Below are 22,670 nucleotides of genomic sequence, written 5' to 3'. Positions count from 1 at the left end.
CACCAAAGCTGAAGATGTTTACCATGCAGCCATCTACAAGGACAGTGATGCGGACTATCTTTTGGGATGAACTTGATGTCATTATATATGCCTAGGGGTCGATCCGGTCACCAGCATCATGTATTTAAACCTCCTCTGAAACCATCTTCAACCTACAATCAAATCCAAATGACGTGGACTTCAGATTAGATGTGTCTTGTTGCAGAGTAACAATGTTCAGCCCTCACTGCCCGTGCCATCGTTGCAACCATCGATTGCTGCACTTTGAGCATCTTCCCCATCCACCATACCTGCTAGATCTCGTCCCCAGTGATTACTTCTTTGGAGAACGTAAAGAGGTGATGGACAGAAAGACTTTCAACTCAGATGTAGAAGTGCAGCAGGTGGTGCGTGAGTGCTTGAGCAGGCCACTAAAAGATTTTTTTGTGTAGGAATCCATACACTTTTTTAACACTGAAGATCGGGAGAACACAGAACAATGATACAGATGTTTGCCATGTTTCTTACAATAAATTATAAGGAAACAAATGCCTAACTATCACGACCAGTTGACATATAAAACAAACATTTAATCATGAACGTGCCAGGAAGCTGATTGGATTTTGGCAGCAACAGGAAAACAACGAAAACGGAGGCACAGCACATGGCACAAAATCCTAGCAGGCCGCATTCATAGCCTGAAAACTGGAAGCGAGGAGCATACTGCACAGGACTCACAAAATGCCTGTCAAATAAATCCTAAATGTGTGTTAAAACAACAAGGAAAAAGAAAAAGGTGCACTAAACACTAAATGTGCTCAAAAGCACAAAGAAAAACAGTGCAGAAAAGCCCAGATGGAGAACAGGCACCAAACCATTTAAACAAAAGGATGGGGTCCTCACGTTTGGTCCTGAAGGGCTGCAGGTTTTTTTTTTTCCCATCTATTTTGGTTATTTAAAGCGGATTATTCTTTCGGAAGCACTTGCCACTCAAACAACATTTTTGTGCTTACTTGCTAAGACTCTCAATCCTCATTTGCAGGTGTAATTCTTAAAACCGCTTTCTTCTCTGTTTTTATTGCTTTTTGTTTTCTTAACTAGCTGGCAATTAATAATGAGATGCTAATGACAAATAAAAAAAAAAAGTAGCTTACCATCTGAGGCCGGCGTCAGACTACAGGACTCACCACGACGTCTTATCGGAAAGCACGTCAAATTTAATGACTGCAGCTTGTAAATTCCATTTTCCCAGGTGGTGTCATGCTTTACAAGTAGGAGTCATAAGGGGTAATTGATAACACAAATTCCCTCTTGGTTCCACATCTCATATTCTGGCACCAAAGTACCATAATGAGGTCATCTCATTTTGGCAGCTAAGCAAAGTGAAGCACACAGGGAATAAAAAAAGAGGAGCAAGAAAATAAACATCAAACAGTCATCTGGACGGGCTGCGAGTGTCTCAGTTGTTTGCACAGACCAAGACACTATTTTAAATGTCACTGCAGTGAGTTTAATATTTGATTGTTATTTTTTCCTTGATGTTGATTACCACTTTGCATTATTTATTAACATTTACATTTTATGTGTGTAATAAGAATGTAAGTTTAATGTTACTGTGCTCTGTACAAGAAATTATTTTAGAAATCCATTCACATGTACAGGCCAGGCCAAAAGGGGCCCTCAGCATTTAGAAGTGCTTAGCCAAGCATAGGACAAGATGGACGGAGACAGCTGGAGGAATGTGTAGTCAGCCTAAAGACAGATGTATGCTATTTTGTCCTCTATTGGAAGTGAGCACAGGATCTTCTTTCCTTGTTTGGAAATGGACTATTTGCCAACGTGTGGGCCTGCACGTGGAGGAACCAGTATAAAAGGCTTGGAAAGCAGCCAAGCACTTTGAAGATGACGGACGGATGGGTGATATCGTCATCTGTCCTGAAAAGTGCTGTGCAGCGATGAAAAATGGCAGACAGTATAGATCAAGATCCCACCTTGGTATTGTCTTGCTATTATGGCTTCCCGTCTGTAATGCAGCGTAAATTGTCAGTAAAGAAAGTTTAAGTTACTTTCTCTTATGTGATTTTTACCGCCGTATCACTATGGGAGAGGTATCACCTTTTAATATCATATCGATATAGTTTTCGGGTACTTGAAAACGCCACAATTACAAAAGAACTTATTCCAACTAGCAAGCTATTTCCCCTAAAAGGAAACAATATGTTATGCACAATAAATGTGTGCACTGCTGCATTTTTGGATTTATTGCCCTGGATGTGAATCCTGCATTTGGTCATTGTTTGTGCGGAGTCTGTTTGTGCCTGTTAGGTTTCATCTCACCTCTCCAATGACAGTTCTACAGGGTGGGCCATTTATATGGATACACCTTAATAAAATGGGAATGGTTGGTAATATTAACTTCCTGTTTGTGGCACATTAGTATATGTGAGGGGAGAAACTTTTCAAGATGGGTGGTGACCATGGTGGCCATTTGGAAGTCGGCCATTTTGGATCCAACTTTTGTTTTTTCAATAGGAAGAGGGTCATGTGACACATCAAACTTATTGGGAATTTCACAAGAAAAACTATGGTGTGCTTGGTTTTAACGTAACTTTATTCTTTCATGAGTTATTTACAAGTTTCTCTTTGTTTACAGCCATTGACATGTCGCAGAGGTTAACACGTGAGGAGCGGATAGAAATTGTGTTGATGTCTGGTGAACGCAGTAACGGGTCATTGCAGCAGATTTCAATGCAAGACACCCTACGAGACCACCCATCTCCCATGCTACAGTTAGCAAACTGCTTGTTAAGTTTCGTGAAACTGGTTCAGTGTTGGATTTGCCAAAATGTGGACGCATGAAAACTGTCACTAATGAAGAAACATCAGTGGCTGTCCTAGCTTCATTCAGCAAGAGCCCACAGCGTAGCACTCACCGCATGTCACTGGAGAGTGGCATTAGTTGAACATCCCTTCGGCGGATATTAGCTACTCACAAATGGCACCCTTACAAACTCCAGCTACTGCAGTATCTCAACGAGGATGACCCAGATCGGCACTGAATTTGCAGAATGGGCAAAACAAAATTGGAACAGGACCCTCAGTTTACACAGAAGATTTTGTTCAGTGATGAGGCAAACTTTTATGTGAATGGTGAAGTTAACAAAAAAAACCACCGCTATTGGTCTGACACTAACCCACATTGGAGGAACAAAACAATTGATGGTATGTTGTGGTATATGGGGTACAAAGATAGTGGGGCCATTCTTCATCAATGGAAACCTCAAGGCCACTGGATATGCGAAATTCCTACATGATGATGTGTTTCCCTCTTTATGCCCTGAAGCTGGCACGTTCCCTGAGTTTTTCCAGCAAGATGGTGCACCACCACATTATGGGTGTCAGGTCCGAGCATTCCTAGAACAGTTTCCTGGAAAGTGGATTGGTCGTCGTGGGCCAGTTGAATGGCCCCCCAAGGTCTCCGATCTGACCCCCTTAGACTTTTATCTTTGGGGTCATCTGAAGGCAATTGTCTATGCTGTGAAGATACGAGATGTGCAGCACCTGAAACTACGGATACTGGAAGCCTGTGCTAGCATTTCTCCTGCGGTGTCGCTATCAGTGTGTGAAGAGTGGGAGAAGAGGGTTGCATTGACAATCCAACACAATGGGCAGCACATTGAACACATTTTATAAGTGGTCAGAAACTTGTAAATAACTCATGAAAGAAAAACGTTACGTTAAAACCAAGCACACCATTGTTTTTCTTGTGAAATTCCCAATAAGTTTGATGTGTCACATGACCCTCTTCCTATTGAAAAAACAAAAGTTGGATCCAAAATGGCCGACTTCCAAATGGCCACCATGGTCACCACCCATCTTGAAAAGTTGCCCCCCTCACCTATACTAATGTGCCACAAACAGGAAGTTAATATCACCAACCATTCCCATTTTATTAAGGTGTATCCATATAAATGGCCCACCCTGTATTAGCAGATTCTCCAAAGTGATTCTAAATTGGATGCACTTTTGGGGCATATTATCAATATGATAATATTGAGGGATGAGACAGAGGACAGGAGTCAGGTGGAAAATTTTGTTTCTTGATGCAGAGAGAATTGTCTGCACCTTAACATCAGCAAAACCAAGGAACTGCTTATTGACTTTTGCCACACTAAAGAGCATCTACGTCCAGTCACTGTTCACAGAGTGAATGTGGAGGTGGTGCTCCCCTAAAAGTACTTTGGGGTCTGCATCAATGACAGATGGGATTGGTCTTGGAACACAGAGGACCTACAGTATATATGAAAGGGCAGAGCAGGCTCTTCTTCCTTAGAAGACTGCATTTCTTAAATGTCGGAAGCGTAATCCTTCATATCTTCTACAGCTCTGATGGCCAGTGTGATTTTCTACATTGTGGTAACATCATTTCAAGAGAGGCCCACCAAATCGACAGACTAATTAAAAGGGCAGGCTTCATTATAGGACACACTCTGAACTCCTGGAAGTAGTAGCAAAGGAGAGAGTTAAAATAAAACTGAGTGCCATTATGAACAATGCTGCACATCCCCTCTCTGACACACTAACACTGATGGCTTTCACTTGACAAATTATTCAGCAGAAGTGTGTCAAGAAATGCCACTGGGGTCATTTATACCAGCGCCAATACAACTGCAAAATACCTTCCCTGGGACTGTCAAGTTTTCTTTCTTTTTATTCATATTGGTGTGTGTTTAGACTGCAGAATGTGGGTATATCAATTTATGAATGTATTTATTTAAAGAGTTTTTGTAAAAAGCCAAATGTCCCCCTGGGGACCAATAAAGTTTGTTCTTTCTTTCTTTACAAATGAATGAACAAACCAGTTAATGAGAACGGGCCTTTCAGGCCAATAAGCGTGCTGGTCCTATTCTCCTAATTTCTCCAAATATAACATCAAGTCAAGATTTGATGGTCTCTAAAATCCAGCTCTTTACCACTCTACTTGGCAGTTTATTCCACATATCTATCCTTCCCTGGGTGTAGAAAAACTTCCTAACATCTGTGCAATATTTACTCATCTGTGTCACTGTGTTCTTGTTTAAGAACTCATTTTATAGTAAGAGTCCAGACCAACTAGCCTAATTCATCTATCCATCATCCAACCGCTATATCCTAACTACAGGGTCACGGGGGTCTGCTGGAACCAATCCCAGCCAACACAGGGCGTAAGGCAGGAAATAAACCCCGGGCAGGGCGCCAGCCCACCACAGAGCCTAATTCATTGTATGCTTTAAGGCACATTTTTTAAATAAGTGGATGCTAAAAGGGACACGATTAAACTGAAAAGATTCAACCTCCTCCTGGAGGCAACCAGCAACCTTCTGATTGACAGTGCAGATCCCTGGCCTCAGAGCCACCACTCCACCATTAACACAGGTTATAACATTTACAAACCTTTTCAAATGAAAAACAGGGGACCGAGATGTTTTAGGAAAATTTACTAGGCAAAACTAAATTAGTTAGACTTGTCTTGCAATATAATATTTCAAATGAAATTAAATTTAAAAATATACATCATAGTATGAATATAACAATTCTTTTTAAAGTGCATCCAGTAACATTGCTCTACAGGTATATACAGATTGTGGTCTTTTCCTCAGGAAAAAAGAAAAGGTGAGTAAATACGCTATAAGTGAATCTGATATGTAAACATTATAACATAGGGTTACAATGCTTAAACACAGAACGAGGCAGTGAAAAAAATGAATCAGTTTCATCTTATAGCCTCTTACACAGGAGATGCCATTCCAGTCCTCATGATCAAACTATAAGAGTTTTGTCTGGAGAAAGCAGTACGGCACTGACTGGAAACAGCACAAATTACTTTTGTATCTCTATTATACAAAGTATAGACAAGACAAGATGCCTTCAAATGCCCGATGGATTATCACTCCACCATTAAAATAAACTATCAAAGTTCTCCATGGTGTACCAAACAAACCAGCAAGCATTAACTTTTCCCTAAACATTGCTAATTTTAAGACTTGAACAGTTTAAATGTGCAATTGTGGTTATTACCCCTACAAATACAAAAATCGGCTAATTTACATAAAACTTCATTTTAATTAATGGGAAAAAAAAATAAAAAAGAAGAAAAAAAAATTGCATTTTCACCCATCCATCCATCTACTAAGTAAAAAATGGATACCAGGAGGAAAATATATCATGTAAAAACTTTGTCAAAAATCTAATTTTACAAGTGTTCAGCTTGTTAAACGTCCAATCCTGCAGGCAGCAGCAGAGGTAGGCTGTGCTCGAATGATTGTCTTGTTTCAAATGTGGTTTTGGAGTATCTCTACCATTCAAAAGAAGACTACCACTTTTACTTATGTAGACGTGACACAGTTTGTAGTGTGTTTTATTCAGTTTTGAATAAGGAATCACCTTCCTATTCTCCAACAACTGCTAATAAAATGATTCCACACAGACATTGAATGAGACTACAAAATGGCTATTGAATGCTGTGTGTCGCCCAATAAAATAACTTAATAAAAAGGGCAGTTGTGACATCCAGTCCATACACAGGCATGCAATTTCACGTGGCAATTCACAAATTGATTGGTCAAGGTGAGATGCAACCGAAAATGGGCTTTAGAAACGTCACTGCTGTTTGGTCTTTAAAATGCAACATACATATGTTACTAACAAGGTGTAATTGGGATCTTACCTTGTATGGTGGGGAGACATATTATTCAAATCTCTCATTACCTTAAAAAATTCTCATTTGTCAGTCAATCTTTCTTTTCCTTTCTTAGTTTTGTCTTCTTTCATTAGCAGGAATTTCACTGCTGTAGTATACAGAGTTATTCTGTGCATGGTTGTCAAATCAATGAGCAGGAGAACACGGTTATGCCTGCCAGGTGGTGTGCACAGATCCAGACAGTACAATACAAGTTAGCTGTGTGTGCATCACATAAAGATTGCTCTACTAAAATCTTGCGAACTGTGGGGTTCCTTAATCAACATTATATACAGGGCACAAGCCTTTCAATAAAGGAAATTTCTTAGAAAAAAAAGAGTCGCCCATAGCATGTTAAATTAACACTCAAGACAGTGGATTGTCTTTGAAAAGCATTACTCCTAGTTAATTAATATAACCTTAAATTTAGGCAATAAGAGGTTCTTAATGCAAACTAAAATGAGCATAAATATAAAGATTTGCTCCAGTAACAGATGCATAGAATGTCCACTAAGATCTCTAAAATTTACAAGGAACACAAAGATGTCCACCCTGTTGTTTCTTGGCCATCTGTTATCAGTATATTGTGTCTGAAAGATTCACAGTTACAGACTGCCTTTCTATGAACAGCATTCATCACAGATTCGGACAGGGTGGTCCCAACCACGAGAAGGCACTGGGCGCCGTTTAGTGGAGCAATGGTCACAGACACCTTGACCACAGGACCGACAGTGGTGCTTAGACATCATTGGTGTGAAGGGTATGGAGCAGTTGTGACACTTTACGATCTCATTGTCTGGCACCCAATAATCAGGTCTCGCCACTTCCTTAACAAACCCTGCAAAGAATAAAAATAAAAAAGAGTGAAACAGCAGCATAGACTCATGTGATACAATAGCCAAAAAAACAGAGTTTTTGTCTCTTTTTTATCTAGGATAACCAAGTGTAACTCATAAAGGTGTAGGGGAGTTACCATATATACTCGTGCTTAAGTTCTCCCGCGGACAAGTTGGAGCTCGATTTTACCATATAATTTCCGGTATTTTATTATGTCGGTCGTATAAGTCGAATACGGAAAACTCAAATAACTAATCCAAGAGATTATGATATGCTAACACCCACCTGAGTACGGAAACGTATTAGGGCCACGAAGAAGAAAAAAAAAATTACAGACACAGTGAAGAAAAAAAAAGTCTGTTGAGAATAAAGTGAACATGTTGACTTTATTCTCGGCATTTCCACTTTAATTTAGATGTTTATGTCGAGATTAAAGTCGACATGTTCACTTTACTCTCAGTTTATTTTGTCATTAAAGTAGAATGTTGTAAACTTCATTTTAAAATCAATGTTTAATTTACTAGATTTTCTCAAACCCCGTCATAAGTACTGTAGCACATTAAATGCTTTGTGTTAAGTGTACCCTGACCCATGTTACTCGGTACATGCTTCTTAAACTGACTTCCTCTCTTCAACTTTATTCTCGACATATGCTTTTGTTTTCTTCACTGCGTCCATATTTTGTTTTTCTTCTCCATGGCCCTAATACGCTTCCATACCTGAGAGAGTAACTACGGGGCACACAGCCTTTTTTTTTTTTCTATGTATTGAGCCTGCGTGACCAAACGGTAATACCCGAACTATCCGAAGCAACGTTTGCACTGTTTTGTGTTTTTTGTATCTCGCACCCTCATACATCTTTATTGTAAGAGCATTCCTTATCTACGATGAAGCATTTGGGGTCTGATTTTATGATCCATTTTTTGGGTTTCAAGACGTGACTTATATGCGAGCATATAGGGTAATAATTAACCTGGGAGGAGTGATCCATTAATCACTGGCTGACAAATGTTGACATGTATTTTTTGTTGTTCTTGCATTTTATCCATTATTTATTATGCAGGCAGTATGACAGTGGTTAGGGTTTTGGACTTCAAACCCTGTGGTTGTATTTTAACAAAACAAAACACATACAGCACAGTAACACACAATTTAATGAAAGACACACTCACATACGCAATACAGCGGTACTAAAGTACGCACACCTTCCCCTATCAATTCCAGAGATCGATAGGACAAAAAAGGCCCAATGGAATTCCAGATATCTGATTAGATAGATAGATAGATAGATAGATAGATAGATAGATAGATAGATAGATAGATAGATAGATAGATAGATAGATAGATAGATAGATAGATAGATAGATAGATAGATAGATAGATAGATAGATAGATAGATAGATAGATAGATAGATAGATAGATAGATAGATAGATAGATAGATACTTTATTAATCCCAAGGGGAAATTCACATAATCCAGCAGCAGTATACTGATACAAAGAAACAATATTAAATTAAATAGTAATAAAAATGAAAAAAATTAAAATAAAATTAATGTTAGCATTTACTCCCGGTGGAATTGAAGAGTGCATAGTGTGGGGAGGAACGATCTCCTCAGTCTGTCAGTGGAGCAGGACAGTGACAAAAGTCTGTCACTGAAGCTACTTCTCTGCCTGGAGATGATCCTGTTCAGTGGATGCAGTGGATTCTTCATGATTGACAGGAGTTTGCTTACTGCCCGTCGCTCTGCCACAGATGTTAAACTGTCCAACTTTAATCCTACAATAGAGCCTGACTTCTTAACAAGTTTGTCCAGGCGTGAGGCGTCTTTCATCTTTATGCTGCCACCACAGCACAGATTAAACAAAATTAAGTCAAACAGTGTAGGATATCACAATGGGTTTCCCCCTAGATAATAAAATCCAATCTGGTGCTGCCAGGGCTGGATTAAGTCGAAATTGGGCTTGATGCTGCAGAGCAAAAAGGTCTATTTTTTCTCGCCATTGGTGCATGTGCATTCAACACTCACCGTACATGCGAACTCAGACCGACCAAGGAGCCTTAATTGCTTGCGACACAACCAGCCAGCCTTTATTGAACATGAAAAATAATAACGACGTAGTATCGTAACAACTCGAGATTAACATCAAACAATGTAACAGCAACAATTAATAGCAATTGTCTAAAAAGTGCACTTAATGCAGAAAACCTAACAATGAAATACACAATATTTTGCAATTCTCTTACCAAGCAGAGTAAGAAAAAATGAATTTGCAGAGATATTGGGTCAAAGTGACTCAGTTCAGGCTCTTGAGGGTAAAAATTTGTCCACGATTTCAATTTCATAATAGACCAGAATCCTGTCGAGGATTTTAAAAATTCTAAACATCCATGCTGGGCCCACAGGCCGGCTTTTAGTTTTACCTTTACAGATAACCATTTAAATAGCCATCGATTTTTACTGTACAACTAACTTTCAAGGTGAAAAATTTACCAGGTGGCACTTACCGAACAATAATAAAGTGGCAAGAATACCCAAGATATTGCAAAAAACGCAGCTAAATTACTAAGTAAACTGTTTAACGTAAAATTGATAGCTTTAACTTGAAATCTTCGGTTAACAATAAACACGACATTATAGTTGCGTCACAGTGCAAAGAACAATAGTAACTGTATAATAAGTAACGCTGTGTCTAGGCGTCTGAAAGTCGGACTCCAAATTTCATTCTAAGAATTATTTTGAGGTTAATATAGCAAAGGAAAACTGTTCAGTTTCCGGAAACTTCTCATCTGTTTTCATCTGGGCCTATTTCAGGAATTGACCTAATGCTGCAGCATCAATAGCACCCAACTTATTCCTGCCCTGGGTGCTGCTGTTAAGGAGTTGAATAGGATTTCAAAGTAGATACGAGGCAGTTCATGAGAAATGCAAAATTTAAGCTCTTTGTTTATATTGTTTTATTAAAATCAAGCTGTTCCCAAGCCTCCAAACACCTACTTGTACCTTCCTACTGCTACAACCAAACAGCACAACTTTAAAGCAACTAACCTGAGTGCTTCATCCAGGAATGCAGCTGACACTAACCCTTTGCTCTCACTCTCTCTGTTTCGCAGAGGATTTTCCACTTCTTACTAACTCTCTCTCTGACACAGTCTGACAACAACCTGTGACCCTTTTAAATCCTCTCACTTAAAACCTCAGTGACATTATCTTGGTGTGCTCAATTCCCAGAATAAATCACTCCAGAGGGCTAGTTCGCTCTTTCCGGAAAAGTGCATTTCAGAAAGCCATTACAGTTGCAAGCACACTGCCCATTCCAGTGTAGATGTATCAGGCTTTTTGTCCCTACAACAGTTTTTACCTTTTTAATTTGTATTAACATAATCAAGGTATGTCACTATGAAATTAAATTATTTACAAACAATTCTAAATTTCTATCACTGCCTGTTAAATTTATTTTGATGTCAGTTTGGAAAGCTCAGGCATAGCAAAGTAAGTCCTTTAACCCCATGCAGCCAGTGACACTGGCTTTGAATGCTGGTATTTTTCACATAAATAAAAGGTAATAATAATTAATATGACATTTATGCCATAGGTGGCAAGCCACACTTTTGACTTTGGTCCTCAATTGAAATCACTTTGAGAAGCACTGCATCATATAATTCACAGAAAATATGGCTTGGAGCACTCAATGCAGTGCACATATAACTAGTTCTACAGTGCCACAGAACCTTGATATCTTTTTTGGCTGTTATCTATTTTACTTCAGCCCAATACATTTATCATATTGCAGAGCTTAAAGCATATTACCCAGACTGCTTGAAGGAAATCACAAAAGCTTTTAACACTAGAATCCCTGAAGCCTATGAAAAAAGTCATAATCTTTTATTTTGTAAATGTGTCAAGCAGCCTGCTATCCCATTCCCCACAGAGGCAGCTGAAGTTCTCCCAGTTCAAGTCTCTTTATCTGGGTTTCAAAGTCAAAGTGAACTTTATTGTCATCTCAACCATATACAAGTATACAGATAGATGAAATTGCGAAGCTCGGGGTTCACAGTGTAACAACATGATGTGCAAATAATAAATTAAAAATAGAATTAAAATTTAAAAATTAAAACACAAACAAGACAAGACATTGTGCAAAGATAGGACAAAGTAGTAGCAGCAATATTGATGTGTAAGATATGTAATATAATAAATAAATAAATAATAAACAATATAGATAATACAGAGATTATCAGTGTATGATAATAGTTGTTTAAGACGTGTGTAAACTTTGACAGGTCAGAATGTTTCACAACAGAAGGATATCAAGAGTGTCAAAATACTTAAAGGTCAGTATGAGATTTTCAGTTCTTTTCTACATGCACACTCATCTTTGCAGGACAGTGGTTTTCATGTATAAAAGTTCTGTTCTTAAAGGTGGTTGAGGCTGTGTGGAAGGTCCCGGGGGCAGCCTGGTGTTAAGGAGTCTAACAGCTTGGGGGTAAAAACTCTCCTGCAGCCTGGCAGATTTGGCTTTGATGCTGCACTATCTTCTCTTGGATGGCAGAAGTGTGAAAAGTCCATGTGAGGGGTGTAAGGGGTCCTGCACAATGCTGCAGGCCTTGCGGACACTGCGTTTGTAAAATATATCCTGTAGTGAAGGGAGAGGCACCCCAATAATGTTCTCTGCTGGCGCTTGCGGTCGGATATGTTGCAGTTTCCATACCAGACAGTGATGCAGCTGGTCAGGACACTCTCCATGGTGCCTCTGTAGAACATGGTGAGGATGGAAAGGGGGAAGACGTGCTCACTTCAGCCGCCTCAGGAAGTGTAGTCTCTGCTGGGCTTTCTTGATTAGTGATGAGGTGTTATGTGTCCACGTAAGTTCCTCAGTTATGTGCACACCGAGGAACTTGGTACTCCTAACAATCTCCACATCTAAACCGTTGATGCTGAATGAGATGTGGGCACGACGTGTTTTTCTGAAGTCCACGATCATCTCTTTTGTCTTGTCAACATTGAGAGATATATTGTTCTCTTCACACCAACCGGACAGCTGTTTCACCTCATATCTGTATACTCTTTCATCATCCCTGCTTATCAGTGCCAGCACCGTCGTATCATCCACAAACTTGATGATGTGGTTGGTGTTGTGCGTGGCTGTGCAGTCGTGAGTCAGCAGGGTGAACAGCAGTGGACTAGGCACACAGCTCTGCGGTGCTCAGTGTGATGATGCTGGAAGTGTTGTGGCCCATCCGAACTGACTGGGGCCTCTCTGTCAAGAAGTCCAGGATCCAATTGCAGAGGGTGATGTTCAGGCCCAACCTGCTCGTTTTACAACCAGCTTTGGAGGGATAATTGTGTTGAAGGCAGAGCTAAAGTCTATGAATAGCATCCTGACATATGTGTCTTTTTTATCCAGATGTGTCAGGAAGAGGTGAAGGGCAGAGCATATGGCATCCTCAGTTGACCTGTTTGAGCGGTATGCAAACTGAAGAGGGTCAAGGAAGGCAGGGAGATTAGTCTTTATGTGTGACATGACTAACCTTTCGAAGCACTTCATTAAGATTGGCGTAAGTGCAACTGGCCGGTAGTCATTCAGGCATGTCACTGATGATTTCTTTGGCACTGGTATGATGGTGGTCGACTTGAAGCATGCTGGGACTGACGACTGGCTCAGAGATGTGTTGAAGATGTCTGCGAGGACACCAGCCAGTTGACTGGCACATTCTTTGAGCACAGGACCAGGTATGTTGTCAGGTCCTGCAGCCTTGCGTGGATTGACTCTGGATAGAGTCCTTCTCACATCTGTTATGGAGAGACAGAGTGCTTGCTTGTTGCTTTTCTCGCAGGCTCTTTGTTCTGCGCCTCAAACCGTGCAAAGAAGTTGTTCAGCTCATCCGGAAGGGAGGCATCATCATCACTGCTGTGTGGGTTGGGCTTGTAGTTTGTAATTGCCTGAACGCCCTGCCACATACGACGTGTGTCTCTGGTGCTGCTGAATTGTTTGTTGATCTTCTGTGCATATGCCCACTTAGCTCTCCTTATTGTCCAGACAGCTTCCCCCTCTAGTAGCAAAGTTCACATTCTGGGAGAATTTTGGTAGAAATGACCTCAAGTTGGCATGATTGAAGTCTCCAGCAATAATGAAAAATGCCTCAGGGTGCGTCGTTTGCAGTTTGCGGATGATCTCGTAGAGTTCCGCTAGCGCCTGGTTATCATTTGCGCTAGGCGGGAGGTAGATGGCAACCACCAGCAACTGTATTCACTCGACAGGTAGAAAGGCTGATACCTTACTGATAAAACCTCTATCAGTGGGGAACAGTGTCGTGCAACTGAGGCAGCGTTCGTACACCACTCTCTGTTCACATAAACATAGTCCGCCCCCGCGGGTCTTACCGGACAAAGAGGCATCTCTGTCCCCTCGGAAGATGGTCAATCCGTCTAGCTGGATGGCTGAGTCTGCAATGTTTTCCTGGAGCCATGTCTCAGTGAAAATAAAGATGCAGCAGTCTCTCATTTCCCACTGCAGCTTTATATAATCCAGCTAGTTGTCCAGCGATCGGACGTTCGCAAGCAGAATAGACAGTATCGCAGATCTGGTGGGGTTAGTTTTTAGCCTTGTGCTAACACTGCCGCGTTTACCTCGTTTCTGCTTCCGATTGCTGCACTTGCGTTTTTGCCAACTCAGCTTCTCAGGCTGCCGAAGTAAGCAAAGGCTGCGGAGCGTCTCTGTCACCTCACTGGATATTTCGGCGCAGTTTCTTTGGAAATCGAGCAGGATTTGCCACTCGTATGTATGTCTGCGTACTACTATCACTTAAATCTACTTTTTTTACTTATACTAGTTGACAAAGGCGAACAAAGATTAACACTAAACACCGCATACTCGGGAGCTCTGTAAGCCGCAGCCTGCACGTGCGCCGCCATGATGAGTTGGCGCCATTGTGAGGTGCCTGGTGTTGTATAGGGTAAATAATATATTGTTATTTGGAATCCATACATTTCCATGTCTACAACAATCTGGGTAAATGTAGGATGACAGGAAATGTGAGGCAAGAAATGATGAACACATAACTTACAGAAATTTTTTCATGTTCTAATAATGACAAAATGCAGATGTTAAGTGTATAATGTGTGAAGACTGAAGTCCAAATATCAAATAAACACTTTCACAAAAGGTGTAACAAAACAAGTGCACCTTTATTCAAAAATATAACCAAAGAAAAATAAATTATTAAATTTCTCATTATACGGAAGACACACGAAATACATGAATTCCAAATAATGATATATTATTTACCCTATAGAATTCCAGGCACCTCACTCCAAGATAAAGAGACTTGAGCTGGGAGAACTTCAGCTGCGTCGGTGGGGATGGGATAGCAGGCTGCTTGCTGCTTGTGCTGATTGACACATTTACAAAACAAAGACACTGATGAGGAGGTACAAAGGAAGTTAACGTGGCCCAGCATTACAACTTTTCTCATAGGCTTCAGGGATTCTAGTGTTAAAAGAATTTATCATACAGTTCTTTCTAGCTAATATTATTAACACTAGAATTACCAAAGCCTACAAAAAAACTCGTAAATCTGTCCCACCTTAAAACCCTTCGCACCTCTCCGTCAGCGTCTTTTGTCTTTTAAATGTGTTGATTAGCAGCAAGCAACCTGCTATCATCCCCCCAACGCCGCACAAGGTTTTCTCAGCTCAAGTCTGTTTACCTGCTTGTCAGTTGCTTAGAGTTGTATAGAGTGAGAAGTCAAGCAAAGTGACACCTTTTATAAATACTGCATCGTTATTTGGAACACATGCTTGTCTACAATGATCTAAGTAAACACATTGTTAAAACACAAATGTTTGTCATGTTTTAGTAATAATTGACAAAATGTAGACATGACGCGTATAATGTGTGAAGCCAGAAGTCCAAATATCAAATAAACACTTTCACAAAAGGTACAAGTATAACAAAACAAGTCCGCTTTTATTCAAGAATATAACTGCAGAAAAAGAACCCGTGTTAGGGTGAGACATTGACACGTCCTTACTACGATTGCTTTGGTGGTGTGATGGTAAGGACTGCCGACTGCTAATCAAAAGGTCACGAGTTCGATCATGTACAACTCCGTTTTGAGAAGTGAACTGCTCTTATTCTTACTATTTTTGAATAAAAACATACATTTGATTTAAGTCTGTAACACAGCCGGTGTAAATGTATGGTACTTGTAAAGGTTAACATTGTGTTTTTTAATTCAGTTTTATTCTCCCAGTTACATTCACACTCCCCCGATCTGACACTGCTGCTTTCACATAAAGACGTCCTATAACAGAGGTGAACTCAGATGATGACTGTAGTTTTTGCAACAGTGAACACTGGCATTCGAGAAATAAATTAAAACCATTTTTCTATCTAAAGCGATAGGATGAGAAAAATAAGCTTCTGTTTGCATGAAATGCAACTGACATGCAGGTAAACAGACTTGACCTGAGAAAACTTTGTGCAGTGGGGGGATGTGATAGCAGGCTGCTTATCGACACATTTCAAAGACAAAAGACGCTGATGGAGAGGTGAAAAGGGATTTAAGGTGGGACGGATTTATGAGTTTTTTCGTAGGCTTTGGTAATTCTATGTTAATAATATTAGCTAGAAAGAAATGTAAATCTCTAAATCAATGAACATGCACTATGAAACATCTTAGCAGGGTCAATTGGAGTGTCTCACTACATATAAAATTTACAGCTTAACGTGTGAAGTTTTATTCTGTAAAACATGGCAGAACCAAAAATCAGCCGCAATTTGCCAAAACTAGTATTTAAAGAATTAAAAAGAGCCTTACCAAGTGGATACTCCACTGCTGTTGAAACAAAGTCTAGTGTGCTCTGTGCCACCTCTGTAACCTTTCGTGCAATCAGCCCTGTTGGCTCCACCTTAGACTCTTCAAAACAAAACAAAACAAAAAAAATTATGTTTGTGCACATAAGCACAAGCTACAATTAAATGATTTGATATCATGAAAGTGCATCGCACCCTTGGAGATTCTTGGTCCTTGTTGGTAGCAGGCATTACAAACCCGAACTGACACACTCCCCCAGCCTCTCTCAGGCACTGGCATGGTCTTGCTAGAACAATCTTGGCAGAAGCCTTCTCCACAGGAACGGCAGTGGTGTTTCCTTTCGGATGGCGCAAAGCGTTTTCTGCAGCCTTTACAAACCTGTGGAATGAGGTCAAATGTCTCAAAATATAATCTCTATAAAGTGGTTCAGTTAAACGTGAGGATGAGAAAAGTAAGCAGTGCGTCACAGAGATGGACGCAGGCCATGGCCAAAAATGTTGGCACCTCTCCACTTCTTTCAGAAAATGTACTTCTTTTCTTAGAAAAATGTTGCAATTATAATTCACATGTATTTGTTTTGATTGCATTTCAACAACACAAAAAGACAAAAAAAAGTCAAATCTGATATAATTCAACACAGAACTCCAGAAACGGACTGGACAAAATTATTGGTACCTTTTCAAAATTGAAAGAAATAATTGTTTTTTAATCATATGATGCTCCTCTCTTTTGTATTTAAACTCACATGTGGGAAGTAACAGGTGGAAGCATAGAAATCACATTTGCAAGCTGTTTAAATGGAGAAAAGTTTACTTTTGAGAACCAGAATTTGGGAAAAGCATGGTCAATCTCACGGCTCCAGGTCAATATCCAGAGATCCTAATATTTCTGTGTCCTCTGTTCACAACATCATTAAGACGTTTACAGCCCATGGCTCTGTAGCTAACATCTCTTTACATGGACGGAAGCAAAAAATTGACGGAAGATATCAAAGAAGGATTGTTCGAATGGTGGATAAAGGACCTCAATCAATTTCCAAACAAATTCAAAGTGACCTGTAGACACAGGGTAAAACAATAATAGCACACTATCCATCACTATCTTAATGAAATGGGACACTATGGTAAGAGATTCAGGAGGACTGCTGACACAGAGACATAAAAAAGCCAAATTGGAGTTAGCCAAAACTTACACAAAGTAGCCAACGTGTTTCTGGTAGAATGTCCTGTGGACAGACTAGAACAAAAAGGTAAAGCACATCATTGTACCGTTTACACAAAATGAGGCCTTCAAAGAAAAGAACACAGTCCCTATCATCAAACATGGTGAAAGTTTAGAGATATTTTGGGGTTTCTTTGCTGCATCTGGCACTAGATGCCTTGACTGTGTGCATGGCATCATGAAAAATGAACATTACCAAAGGATTTTGGAGCACAATGTGGGGCTCAGTGCCAGAAAGCTGGGTCTCCATCAGAGGCCATGGGTCTTCCAGCAGGACAATATATGCTTTATGAAGGAAAAGTACTCAGAAATAGTTTAAGAGAAAGTGCTGGAGAGTTCTGAAGTGACCAGCAATAAGTCCAGATCTAAACCCCACAGAATACCTCAAAACAGTCGTTGAGAGAAGGCACCCTTCAAATCTAGGAGACCTGGAGTAGTTGGAAAAAGAAGCATAGTCTAAAGTAGTTAATTCATGGTAACAGGCAGCAATTGATTTATTTTTTTTGTTTCCAAAGAGTGTTCTATCAAATATTAAGTTGAGGGTGCCAATAATTTTGTCCAGTCCATTTCTGGAATTCTGTGTGGAATGACTGGACTTTTCTTCTCTGCTTTTTTGTGTTGTTCCAATGCAAACAAAAGAAATAAACGTGAGTATCAAAGCAGAAGTGCTGCATTTTCTGAAAGAAGTGCGTGGATGCCAATATTTTTGTCCATGAATGTATAAGAAAGTTCAAGAGACAAAGTATTACTCACTTCAGGAGTATCAAAATTAAATCAAGTGAGCTAGAGTTGTATGTGGCAGAGAATAATTATGGTAGCATAGCCATAAGAGAAAAACTAGCTAAATAACAGACATGGGGATGAGTATATTGTTGATTGTTACACATTTTAGGAAAGACTGGTAAAACAGAAAAGGACAGGAAGCTGTCAGTTATGTAAAACATAAATTAAATAAGTCTTCTTCAATTGGATGTCTTAGTAAGGACTTTACAGGCTTAATATTTTGAATGTGTTATATGTCTCGAAAAGTTTTGGCAGAGCGCATATGTAAAAACTAAAACTGTTAAGTTTAACTTTAGCAAGGCAAATTTGAGCAGATCTATTGCAATCTGAATCTGGAGCAATAATACCTAAATGTTAGAATTATAAAACTACCTATGCCAAGTACAATGAGGACAATAAATAGCTGGTAAACAGTCAGCTAAAAACATCTTTCTGTGTCCTTTTTACTGTGCAACAAGCTCATGATTTTACTGTTTAGAAGCTTTTAACTAATTTGAAAAAAACATAAAGAATCCTTTGCTGTGCATTACAGCAAGATCAAGTTGACTGCAATGTTAAGGCTAAGGTTCCAAAAGAGAAAAACTGAACAAAAATGCTTGTAAAATCAAGAAAATTCAGAAAAAGGCCAAATTTCCTCCTGGGGACAAATAAAGTTCTATCTATCTATTTAAAAAAAAAACAGACTCTGCTGTGTTATACGTTAGTCTGTTTCATTTGTCCTGCTCTCCAGCTTATACGCTGATATACAAGCAGTGATCACATTTCTATATTTCTTATGTTTATCAATACATTGTTTTACTCTTTAAAACTTTAAAATTTTATTGAGACAGAATTATTTAAAGGACTTCATGAACTGGACTGCACCATTATTTTTTTTTTCAGCATTCTTTAGCTACCCAGGGCGCCTTGCCAGCTGATAAGGTAAATAACAATACTCAGTTAATTAGTAGCAAAATTTTGTAAGGGATACATGAATCTGGGTAACATTCTAACTTCTACAGACAAATGTGCTTACCAAAATCCCAAAGTTATTGTTTCCAGCCTATTACAACACATCAAGATAAATGTGTGTCCTTCTACATTCACGTATTTAGATAGTACAATGTGTATTTTATTACTCCACATAAAAATCTTGAACATGTTTAACAAGATGTTAATTGAAGTGCAACACAAAGCAAAATGTAGAACAGAATGACAAACAGAGGCTCACCAATATGTCTGCGTTTGGTTTCCAGTAGGGGGGTGCCACTTGGTCAGTAAGCCAGGCTGTTACAGCTTTACTTGGTCCAGAGCTATATTCAGTCACTGACTGGATCACAAAGTTAACCCCATCTAACACACGTCTCCCAGCGTTTTGATGATTTATTGAAAATGTTTCATTCTGTAAAAAGTGGGGAATAACTCAGAATAAAGGTTTTTAAATGTTATCTATGTTACTAAACAGAATAAACTAACACATTACATGCTAGACATTTAAAACTTGCAGTAAAACACTGTGAGTTATGATTTATTTCTGTGCACCAAAAATACAACGCATAAACCTTAGTGTTGTTTAAAATCTCTTATATATACTGTATTTCTTTTCTGGTTCGTCCTGCTTCTACCTCAAAACTGGTCTCGCCCAAACGCAGCCGACACAACATTTCTCGATTCCGATTCGTCCTCTTCCAAACCCCTCCCCATGCTGCCAGTGGCTCCTCTTCAAAACCAGTCCCGCCCACACGCAGCCGACACGGCATTACATGCCAAGCTTCTGAAGTACGCTTATAAAATAAAGCAAACTCTGCATGCAGCGAAAATTTACTTCTCCAGCTAGATTCCATGCTCAGAACCATCAAACCCTTCACTAAATCATACAAACACATGCATGAAATCGCTCAGTCCAATCCAACAGCATCTGTACGAATGTTTTTCGAGGAAAACCCAAGGCAGGATTTACGACGATACAATGTCACACTAATGTTGCATTGATTTTCGTTGGAGAAAATGGCGAACCACCTGCCGAAAGGAACATTTGCATCTGTCCCATAGGCCTGCAAACAGATTTCCACGATCAATATGAATTGCGATCCTATGGTTTACCCAATTTTATTCCCTTACGGACACATTGGCTCGCACAAAGATTTACAACATGTTGCCGATAAAAGAACCGCCAAGCGAATAAGGCTTACTCAATGGCAATTTTACACGTACAGATTAGCAATGAGAAATACATTTAGTATTTTGCACACCAGCGGCAAACTATTCCAACAGTATGTCGTAGATGCGTATGTTAAAACAGAGGGCGCGCGTCTCAACTATCTCAGATTAGATCATCAAGATTTGCGTGTGGAACAATACTAAGGACTGTCAGATGCACTGCAAGTAAACGCTGAAAATAACAACGTACGTGTAGGCAAAATGATCATATTACCGTCCATATTTCCAGGAAGTCCAAGATACATGCAACAAAACTAGCAGGATGCCATGGCCATAGTATGTAAATTCGGACAGCCTCATTTATTTATCACTTTCACATGTAATCCTGCTTGGCCGGAAATTCTACACGCACTGTCGGATACCCAAAGACTGGAGCACAGACCTGATATTGTAGTACAAGTCTTGTGGATTAAGCTGCAGGAATCACTTAAAGACATTCTACAACAACATTTTTTTGAGGTTGTTATTGATTATATTTACGTAATCAAATTTCAGAAGCGCGGCTTTCCTCATACTCACATGCTGTTTACTCTTCACAATAATTCTAACAACCAGTCTTCAGCCACGGTCAGTTGTATGTGGCTTTTTCTAGGGTTAGATCTTTCGACTCATTATCTGTCGTCGCCACAAAAACACCTATTTACAACTGCGTCTTTCAAAAAGTATTTCTTTCTTCTTGATTTCTGAATTCCTTTCTCATCGTTTTCCGTTCCTATTCTTACGGCGGGCTTCGGCTAGTTTTAAAATATTAAAGTACTGATAATATTTTATTCTTTTTTTTCATAATTTTACACAAAAAACAGCAAGTATATAGCAATGCTACCTTTCCCTGGCTTAAAATGCCATACATTGGTACAATCTAAACCTTCTAATAAATTATGCAATACATTTCCTAAAACTGAAGAAAGCAGAAATCCCATTAACTGAATCTACAGTATTAATCTCCTTTTCTATCTGAGGGATCTTTTTAACAAGAAACCATACTTACCCCAGGCCAGACATGCCTAACTTCTGACCGCACAACACTGCTTTCTGGATCCTGATTCCCCATCCAGTACTGTCTACTGCGATAAATAATTCCACAGTTGGAACACTCAAGCACATATCTGTAAGAAAAGCATGTTCAACATTCAAAACATAGCACAATGTGACATAATAAAAGAAACAAAAATAAAGAGAAAATGAGGCAAGTGAAAAAACAAACTATATGGTTTTATACTATTGGAGGTCATGAGAAAAATAATCAGTTCTGCTGCTAGACACCCAGATGCCCATTAAAAGCAGACAGGCTGATACACTGGCATTAATTATCTAGCCAAATGGATGAGTGGACTGACTGCTCTCCTGTGCGCTTTCAGTATTTTTAAAGATGCCAAAATATATCAAACTAAGGACTGTAGTTTTTGCAACAGTGAACCCTGGCATTCCAGAAATAAATTAAAGCCATTTGTCTATTTAAAGTGATAGGTTGAGAAAAAGAAGCTTCTGTTTCTTTTTTTTTTCCATGAGTGCTGATATTAGTGGATGGCACTATACATACCAAAGATGTGCATTGTCAGTTTGTCTAATTGAGACGAGGAATTCAATATTTACATGCTTCAAGCAAAACTTTCTGTTATTAATCCGTTTAGAGAGAGTGCCTCCAAAATTTAATAATAATAATAATAATTAATTTTATTTCTAAGGCACTTTACATTAGTAGTAAATCTCAACGTGCTACATAAAAATATTTAACAAGGACAAAACAAGATAAAAACAGAGATATAACAATAAATAGTGGCATTCTTGTTAATATGCTTTCCTAAATAACAAGTCTTTAGCTTTTTTTTTAAAACGGCTAATCTGCTGTGTTCTCAGGCTCTCTGGTAGGGCATTCCAGAGCCGTGGAGCCGCAACTGCAAAGGCTCGGTCACGCATTGTACGAAGTTTGGTTTTAGGGGGGTGAAAGCGGTAGGTATTTGCAAGACGAAGGTTTTTTATAGTGGATTGTAATATAAGGAGTTCCTTAAGATATTGTGGAGCATTTCCATGAATAGACTGATGAGTGAGCAAACAGAGTTTGTATTCAATACAGAGGTGAATAGGAAGCCAATGAAGTGACCGAAGGATTGGT

General features: G+C 39.3%; 1 protein-coding gene across 1 annotated transcript in view; it reads right to left on the bottom strand.

The window, feature by feature from the left end:
• Positions 1-5,441: 5,441 nt before the first annotated feature.
• The window catches only part of si:ch211-11n16.2 (zinc finger FYVE domain-containing protein 1), a 76,273-nt gene continuing 59,044 nt past the window's right edge, over positions 5,442-22,670 (bottom strand). Inside the window, exons 7-11 of the mRNA XM_039768122.1 lie at positions 21,546-21,663; positions 19,569-19,739; positions 16,549-16,732; positions 16,358-16,456; positions 5,442-7,535 (exon numbers count right to left, since the gene is read on the bottom strand). Coding sequence (XP_039624056.1) covers positions 7,318-7,535; positions 16,358-16,456; positions 16,549-16,732; positions 19,569-19,739; positions 21,546-21,663 — 790 coding nt within the window. The 3' untranslated portion in view covers positions 5,442-7,317. The remainder of the gene's footprint in view (positions 7,536-16,357; positions 16,457-16,548; positions 16,733-19,568; positions 19,740-21,545; positions 21,664-22,670) is intronic.

This window comes from Polypterus senegalus, chromosome 11, assembly GCF_016835505.1.
Source record: "Polypterus senegalus isolate Bchr_013 chromosome 11, ASM1683550v1, whole genome shotgun sequence".
NCBI lineage: Eukaryota > Metazoa > Chordata > Cladistia > Polypteriformes > Polypteridae > Polypterus > Polypterus senegalus.
Note: the sequence above shows the minus strand (reverse complement) of the source record. Positions and strands in the feature narration are given on the sequence as shown.